This window comes from Gavialis gangeticus, unplaced genomic scaffold, assembly GCF_001723915.1.
Source record: "Gavialis gangeticus isolate Ggan-Ray unplaced genomic scaffold, GavGan_comp1, whole genome shotgun sequence".
NCBI classification, from domain to species: domain Eukaryota; kingdom Metazoa; phylum Chordata; order Crocodylia; family Gavialidae; genus Gavialis; species Gavialis gangeticus.
Genome location: NW_017729025.1, coordinates 14,754,960 through 14,764,538, shown reverse-complemented (window position 1 = coordinate 14,764,538; position 9,579 = coordinate 14,754,960). Strand labels below are relative to the sequence as shown.

The window sequence follows — 9,579 nt, the reverse complement described above, 5'->3', positions numbered from 1 at the left end:
CGCATGATCAGAGGTCAGGAAAACAGATCTTACGACGACAGGCTGAGAGCCATGGGGCTGTTTACCCTGGAAAAGCACAGGCTAAGGGGTGATCTGATGGCCACCTATAAGTTTATCAGGCGTGACCACCAGGATCTGGGGGAACGTTTGTTCGCCAGAGCGCCCCAAGGGATGACGAGGTCGAACGGTCACAAACTCCTTCATGACCGTTTCAGGCTGGACATAAGGAAGAATTTCTTTACTGTCTGAGCCCCCAAGGTCTGGAATAGACTGCCGCCAGAGGTGGTGCAAGCACCCACTTTGAACACCTTCAAGAGACATTTGGATGTTTATCTTCCTGGGATCCTATGACCCCAGCTGACTTCCTGCCCCTGGGGCAGGGGGCTGGACTCAATGATCTTCCAAGGTCCCTTCCAGCCCTAATGGCTATGAAACTCAACTCTTGGTAAGTGACTACATTTAGACATGATGTATACAGGGAAATTGGTTACATATATCCAGGGCCTTTTAGTTAAGGGAAAAAAGAAACCAAACAAAAATAGCACCCTGAATCAATAGCTAGGCATTCCTACCACATGGAAGTGAGAAGATATATAATTCAATGTCCAAAATTATATAATTCAACACATATGCAAGGAAATCTTTCATTAACATCAAATACTATTAAGTCAATATGGCTAACTATATGTTCATCAATTATTTCACTAGCTTCACTACTAGAAAGCAACAAAGCCCCACTTTTTTTCTTTTTTGCAGGCGCTGATGGTGATGGCAATACATAGGTACATTTTACATATTGCTGATCTTCAGGACTGTATGTGTTTGTACAGACCCTGCCACATGGAGCATAAATCCTCTTTGGCACTCAGAGACATGTTAAGCCAATTCTGCCAAAAGATCCATGATGTATGCGCTTAACTTCTTTTTAATATTTTATAAATAGTCTCACTAAAATTGGTAGAACTATCCACATGAATAAACCAAAGCAATTGCAGGTTTATATCACTTAAGATAGTATTTTTAGTTTATTATTATTCAATTATTATAGCTTATTATTAGCTATCTAAACATATTCGATTTTTAAAAACTTAATAATCATTTATGAGTTCCCTAATTGCACGCCTAACTTGTGTGCAACACTTCTGTATCTCTACCCTAGCTATTCTTGTTACAAAGAAATCAGAAGGAAAAGTACATGTAATAGTACATGCTTAACATGAGAAAAGGAAAAATCCTGTTTGTCCCAGACAAAAAAGTTGCACATTAGAAACTTGTACCATACAGAAATGGTAACTAGCAAATATTAAGTGAATACATTCATAATTTGTGTCACCAGAGAATTTACACACACACACAAACTGGCGCCTTATCCTCAGAGACTCCAGGGGAGGTAATGATATGTTTTTCTGATAAGTTGGCAAGTGGTTTAGGATGTCAAATTGATGATTCTGCATGCTAGAAATCAATTATTATTTTAGTTTCCAAAGCAACAGTAAGTTGGCTGCACTGACAAACAATTAACAGAATTGTATTCTGAACACAGGAACAGTATTAAGAATATTGACAGCAAGATAAGAATGGAAAAATAGGGCATGTGCTTTATTCTTTCTAATAGCAAAACGCTCATTCCTTGACTAGGCATGTCATTCCTGGTATAAGTTCCGGTTTATAGATAGCAGGGTTATTGTGCAAACACAGTCATTCAAACGTTGGATGCAAGGCAAAGAAACCCAGCATGCTTTTATAAAATGCACACTGCGAAGTTACATGATTGGTGGACTAAATCTCCATACTCAAATGCCAGAAGGATGTTGGCATGGATTGTAAACATGCCAGAACATAATATGTGAAGAATGGAAAAAAGAATGTCAGAGTTCATATTACTGGAGGACTTCCGGACACATCATACATAATTATAATTGTACATCAACAGTTAGAGCTTCAGTATCTCTCTTTCACACAAACACACTAATTGCTAAAAAACACACATTTTCTTTCATTGCAAGTTACCATTACATGCAGTTTTTGTTAGAAATATGAGCAACTTCAATGCTACTATAGCTTAACATTACTTAGTATGTGAACATGGGAATGGGAGGGGCCTTCTGGGCCACCAATCCCAGCTCTTGGCATCTGCATCCATTTACCCAAGGAATCCACCCACTCCCTCCTCCCCCCCACAACTCGGCACTTTAAAACTTTTCACATATTAACTACAAGGCACAGTACCCAAAACACCAAGAAAACCCACAGATAAAAGCACGGGAAACATGGGCACTGCCAGTACCCTGGTGATGCAGTAACAGGAACTATTTGATTAATATATGTTCAGAAGATCCTACGGGGAAGGACCATGCCCCAAACTCCAGGGAAAGGCAAAAATCTCACAGCTCCTGCCAATCTGACCAAAGAGAAAGTTCCTTTCTGAGTCTAAATTTTGTGATCAATATGACCCAGAGTGGAAGAGCCGAACTCTCTAGCCAAGAACCTCTGAGTTTTTTTTATAGGTATCAGGAAGGAGAATCACTGTATTCCAGTTAAAGCCTCCTGGTCTTAGCTGCGGTCAATGTCCCTATGCTCCAGAGAAGGTGAAAAACCAGGAGCCAGTCACATTCACGAAGGGCAAATAATTTATTTCTGGCTTGTACTAGCAACCAGCAAAAGCCATGAAAAGCATGGGATTCCCTTTCCCACAGTACAAGATACGTACCTTGTAACCCAACCTGGAGACTGCAATTATCTGGACCAACATTAACCATATGCGATACATGAAGTCTTAACTCCCTGTGTCTTATCTTACCAGCCCTTCCATAAACTCATTCAATTCAGTCTTAAAGTCATTCAGGTTCTTTGCCCAACACTTTGCTTGTGAGAGCACAGAAAATGCTCTGGCACAAAGCAGTTTAGAAGTGATGTGAAGCTCAGTGCTGGAACATGAAAATGATTAATTACTTATTAATGTAATTCTTTTGCACTCAAGGTATTGATGGGAACTCCACTGCCTGGAAAGAGTGATAATTTATTGCATCTTCTCTCAACAATAGCAAAACAAAAGTGACCAATGTGTTTAATAAACAGCGAGCTCAGACCTATTCCAGTTCACAAGAATGAGCAAAAATGTCAAACTATGTTAAATGCAAGACTGGGAATGTCTCTCCTCTCTCACTGCACGATTCTACGTATCATGAATTGCACATCCATGTCACATATATGACTGATGGGATCATGGCTAGGGCTGTTTTTATCTGCACCTTTTCATCACTGAACAGACCACTCAAGCAACTCTAATCCAGACACTACCCCAACACAAACGAGAAAGAGAATTAACAAATGTAATGATGATGGGAGATGGGTAGATTTCAAAGTGCAAACTCAAATACAAATTAAATGTGTTATCACTGACTGCAGTTGGCTCCTAAACCTGCCAATCTGCAAGATCACATTTTATGGAATGTTTCTCTCCTCACTACTTCTGTGTAACCCTCAAATGTTCTCAAAGACATGAGCCAATAAAGAATAATGCTTTCCCACCTTGCAATTACTCACTGAAGGTACTACTTTTAACAACAGTAGATACACTTTTCAGGTTAGAAAAGGTGATTTTGACATGGGGGGGGGGGTGTCCCATTAATCCAAAAAAATAAGGGTCAGTTACAGGAAACCCACAAATTACAAGGTTTTGCTCTTACCATTCAGTCTCCTGTTGCAGAGAAACTGAACTCCATCAATGTGATTTACCTTATGAATCTGAGGATGCTGTGGAGTTGCTCTGTTGCTGCACAAGAACTGTACTCTGAGTTCAGAAGACTTCTCTGAAAGACCTGGTGCTATTCAGAACCCTGTAGAGGCAGCAGTGGTGACACTCAAGTTGAGCTGCTATTTAGGAAAAGTAGGAGTATCTGGAGAAACAAGAACTGAGGGTGCTCAGATAGTAGCAAGATCCCCCATAATGGAGGAAGGGCAGCCTTCTCCTCTGATAGCAACTAGAAGGATCCAAGAGAAGGAATAAAACCACCAAGCAGAGGGGCGCAGCTCAAAACATAAAAGGAATTTTCTAGCTAAATGTGGATGGACCCCCCAAATACCACACAGTAAATCAAGACAGAAATCTGAGTAGCCATCACATCGGGGCAGAAAGGGCTTTTCAGAATAAGGTTGCCATCTTAGCATCTCTGCTAGGGTTCCCATTCCCAATGATGCCTAAACAACAAGGTGTCAGATAAGTGTCTTGAGCCCTGGTTATGAACACAGCACTACACAAGATGTCCTGAGTCACTGAGTTCAGTCCCCTATATCTGCAGGGAACTATTTGTTTGACAAGGTCCATATAATGTCTACTCCAGTCCCTACCTTCAGTCCACAGCTACAAAGCATTTTAGCAAAAACTATGCTGCAGACAAGGGTATTGCTAATGCCTTGCCACTGCAGGGCCAGGGGACTTGTTAGTTGAAAATATGCTCAAATACTCATTGGAAGAAGAACACATCCTGTACTACAGAGGAAGGCAAGCAAACAAATGGTTCACTCCCAACTCCAAATCTGCCACATGGTCCAATCCTGAATGTACGAGCTCAAGATCTACTATTCAGGTTCCAGAGAGAGGCTACTAAGTTTTATTAGGAATACCAGCATGTTCCAGGCAAACTCATATCTCTAGTTGTGCCCAATGTCCAGTGCCTCAGAAGCAGGTAGAAACCCCCTAAAATCAAAATAACACATTCATGGGGAGTGTGGAGAGAGGAAAAAGTCTTACTTTCCTTAGAGGTACTCAGCAGAAGCCATGAAGCATGCAACTGCCAGATACATCCTGCATAGAGATATAATTTCCTTTCACAGTCATCATAAATACTGAATGCTCAAATCCATATCACATGCTTCAATCAGCATTTCAGAAACACTGTATTCTTCCATAAATTTGTCCAGTTCTTTATGACAGCAATTTAGATACCTTGTCCCACCGCTTTTTCAAAAGAATATTGCAAAAGTCCACTTGTCTAATAGTTGGAAACCTTCTAACTTCTAATCTTAATTTGTTTTTATTGGTCTGTATCCATTAGCTGTAGCTTACATCATTCTCCTCTCCCTAATATTCACCGTGTGAAAATATTTATAAAAAAATAATATCCTCTTTCAGTCTTTGTTTTGCCAAGCTAAAACCATGCTCATTTAATCTCCTCTCATGAGATGGGTTATCCTTTCCCCTAACCACCCAAAGTAGTCCTTCTCTGTTCTTGTTCCAATTTAATTGAATGTTGTACACTTGTACACAAAATTAAAAACAGGCCTTACTAATGCTTTTAACAATGGTAATAACACTTCCCTGTCTCTTTAAAAAATACTCTAATACAATTTAGAATTGTATTAGCCTTTATCATTGCCATATCACACTGACAGCTCAAAATCATCCTATGATCAGCCTATATTATCCAGATCCTTTTCCACACCCTCCAGTCTCCACTTATAGCAAATGTTCTTAGTGATCACATATGACTTCATACAATTTAAAATCATTCCATTTCCATTGCTCCATTCCACATAGTTTTCTAATTCTTCCTGTACAAGAAACCAAACAACCTCCCTACTGGCAATTACTCCCAACTTTGTGTCACTGGTTATTAAGGAGTGAGAGCAGTCACTCCACAGTAAAGATCACAACTGAGTTTCCATTATAAGCTTTTATTTATTTGGACAAACTCTTAAAGCTATGGCAAGAGTAAAGGCAAAAAACAAACAAACAAGCAAAAGAACAAACCCCAACCAGCTAATTTACAGAAGCATTGGGTAACTTCAAACAGCCTTAAACAAATGGGTTTCTGATCCATTTTAGGAAAACTAATACATAGCTTTGTGGATCTGTGACAGAATGTCAAGTTGCAGAGTAAGGCCCCAATTCTATGAGCCTACTGGCTGACCTTTTTTGGCCATAGCAAAGCCCAGTGACTTTACTGGGACTCCACTGAGACCCATTCAGTGGAATATATCTTCAGGCTGCATATGTGCAGACCAGTTTGCAGATCAGTGCACGAGTGGACTTTCTGAACCTGAATATTATTGAAGATAGGCTCAATTTAGCTCCAGATAAGGTCCAGCATACAGCATGCAAAGCATACAGTTTACTGAGTAGATATCTACAGAAAGTTTCCTGTAACGAGGGCAGAAAAATATTTTCAGGAAGCTGGCTAGTAGCTGTATGCATCTGTTCTTAAGACTCAGCTGACTGGGAAAGAGATGGTCACTTCTTTGTCTATTCTTACACCTAAAGGTACATGATATTCTCCACCCAAATGCAACGACCCACATAAGCAAACACTGTTTGCCACCTTTCCAAAATAGTTTAACAGCTGTTGACTGCCTTTTTTTTTTTTTTAGTGAAGAACCATAAGTATGGTAAGGACATAATCCAAAAATTGTGACTATTTGAGACAAAGTGCTGTGCTAACTGCTTTTAAGGAACCACAGCAAGTCACCTTTATTTGAGACACCAGCTTAGTGGTTGAAAACGGCCTATGAAGTTAATTGACCTGCACCTCCACTATGTAACCAGAATACTGTTTGAAGTCTTAATATTTATGTAACAACCTTCTAGACACTCAGTAACTAAGAAATGCTTAGGTATGGATGTGTGCAATTAACTGAAACAGGGCAAAGACTTTAACAATTCTAAAAAGTGCAAAAAATGCAAGTGGATGGAAGTAAAACCTATGGTTTTCCCACAAAAGTGAGATGTTTTTGATAGTTTTAGAAAACACTGGTTTAATGTAGAATATATACTTACGTATATTTTAACACACACTATTGTTTTTTCCCCCCATGTTGCCTGGAGTTTTCTTAAATGCCACACTCTGAGTTATGGAGCCCTATGTTACAACATGCGATATCGGATGCCCTTGTACACGGTTATCACTCACAGCGATAGACAGTCACAGTGCAGAGGATTGCAGAGGGCATTCTGGTCCAGCCCTTGCAAAACCATTCAGAGCTCTGTGAGCTCCCTACCCTGGCTCCAGCCACCTTACACCACACTGCGGTACACCAAGCAGGGGGAAGATTCTCTTGGTGCACAAACACAGAACAACTCCCAATGACCCCTTCTAACACTGTCCGCAAACTGGACTGTGTTGTATGGTTTAAACAGGGATGACAGATTCTTATCCCATGAGCTGGGGAAAGCTTCGGTGATGCATTTTGTCCCTAGGGGTTCTCTGCTTGTTCCCTCTCCCACCTTGCCCCACCTGTTGTATTGTAATGGCTCACTCCATTTTACTCTCTGCTCTACCCTGTCCTTTTCCAGCAGCTGATGAAGTGAGCTTGGGTTCACTCAAAATGAATCTGAAAAGCTTCAAAAATGGACTGGACCCATTCTTGGAAGAAAGGGGCATCCATTGCTACAGAGCCTGGGAGTGAGGGGCACAGCTTAAATCAGAGCTTCCTACACCTGAAATGCTAGAAGCTGCCAGTGAGACAGTAAGGGGGAAGGAGGGGTATGGGAAACTGTTCAGACCCAGGTCGCTCCCTCTCTCAGCTTCCACTTGCTCATTATCTTCTGTCACACAGGGGCAAGATGGACCTCCGGTCTAACCCGTCAGTGACAGTTCTTATGTTCTCACAACACTGTAGAATCCAGATTCCAAAATGGACTGGGCCGTTCCTGGGGGAAAGGGGCATCTGTCCCTATGAAGCCTGACAGTGGGGGGCACCAGTTCCGAGCCAGAGCTTCCTAGACCCGAAATGCTGGGGAGAGAGTGACAAGGGAAAAAAAAAAACCCTGGCCAGACTCAGTTCATTCTTCCTTTCAGCCTCTACTCACTGCCGCTGTGAGACCTGGGAGACGGGGCAAGATGGACCTAAAGTCTGAGCCAGTTCTTAGGTTCCCTCTCAATATAAACCTTATGTAGCAATCTTCTCTCTCACTGTATGTGTGTGTTTTTAAGCCTCCCTAGAAGCACTGGATATTGGCTACAGCTAAGACTGGAGTATGCCAATCCTCCTACTAGGAGCACAACCAGAGGCTCCTGTCTACAGCATCTTCACTCAGTGTCAGGCTGACTGGCATATTTGGGCTTGGGGATGAACTTTACCCTGAGGTCAAACAGGGATGGACTCTGGGGGGCTTTGCCTTCCTCTGTAGCAGGGGCTGTGGTCCTCTACCCAGTTCTCTTGACCGCACGTCGACAATCTCATAAGGTCCCTTCCAGCCCTGATGTTGATGAAATCTATGAACATTTTATAAAAGTACCCTGTCCAAGAAGCACCCTGTGTGGAGAGCACCTTGTTTGCAGATGATACCAAATTATGGGGCAAAGTTAACACACCAGAGGGTAGGGAATGGATCCAGGTGGATCTGGAGAGGTTGGCAAACCAGGCAGAATGAAATAGGAGGCAGTTCAACAAAGACACGTGCAAAGTGCTGCACCTGGGCAAAAAGAACCACCAACACACTTCCAGGCTTGGGGATGACCTTCTCAGCAGCACAGCAGCAGAAAGGGATCTTGGAGTCATAATTGACTCCAAGATGAATGTGAGTCATCAATGTGACGAAGTGATCAACAAGGCTAACTGCATTTTATCATGCATTAGCAGATGCATGATGAACAGGTTCAGGGAGGTGATGCTTCCCCTCTATGCAGCACTGGTCAGGCCGCAGTTGGAGTACTGCGTCCAGTTTTGGGCGCCACACTTCAAGAGGGATACAGAGAATCAGGAGAGGGTTCAGTGGAGGCCACTTGTATGGTTAATGGCCTGAAAGCAAGGCCCTATGAGGAGAGACCGAAGGACCTGGATCTCCTTCAGCCTGCGCAAGAGAAGGCTGAGAGGTGATCTTGTGCCTGCCTACACATTCATCAGGGGAGGGCTGAAGGGAATAGGAGAAGCTCTGTTTACCAAGGACCCCTTGGAGTAACTAGAAACAATGCCCACAAATTGATGGACAGCAGATTTAGGTTGGACAGTATTGCAGTATGGGTTGCCACAATCTGAAACAGGCTCCCAAGGGAGATGGTACTCTCCCCTACCTTAGGTGCTTGTCCAGTCTCCTCCTGAAAACCCCCAGCTGGGGGCATCTGACCCCAGTGTTCTTTCCTGCCCAGGGCAGGAGGTTGGACTCAATGGCCTATTGAGCTCCCCTCAGACCCTAACATCTATGAATCTATAAGCAGGACATGGGCTCTTGTGGTTCCCCTACCGTGTCAGGGCAGAGCGCCATACACGAGGGGTCGTAGAGGTCGCTCGGGATGGGACAGACCCTGCCTCCAGGGGTCAATCTGCTCCAGCCCCGCTTCTCGACGACCCCCGATGCAGGTCTCACCGCCAGGGTAGGAAGGTGACACCCCAAGGCCCGCGCCAGGCCTCCCCGCCCCCCCTCGCGCGGGAGGAGGGGAGCCTTCCCCGGTACCTCTCAGAGTCGCGGCCGTCGAAGAAGACGAAGTCTCCACCCTGCACGCACTTGGCGCAGGTGAGGCGGCGACGCGTGGTGTTGCAGAGCGGGCAGCGTTCCACCGCCACATACAGCCCTTCCGCGTCCTCCTCCGCGCCCAGCACCGCCGCCAGCCCGCCCGTCGCCCCCTGCCCGCCCGCGGGCGG

General features: G+C 43.6%; 1 protein-coding gene across 1 annotated transcript in view; it reads right to left on the bottom strand.

Moving 5' to 3' along the window:
* ATG14 (autophagy related 14) overlaps positions 1 to 9,579 on the bottom strand; it is a 50,300-nt gene that overhangs the window by 37,153 nt on the left and 3,568 nt on the right. The window contains exon 2 of the mRNA XM_019519889.1: positions 9,392 to 9,561. Coding sequence (XP_019375434.1) covers positions 9,392 to 9,561 — 170 coding nt within the window. The remainder of the gene's footprint in view (positions 1 to 9,391; positions 9,562 to 9,579) is intronic.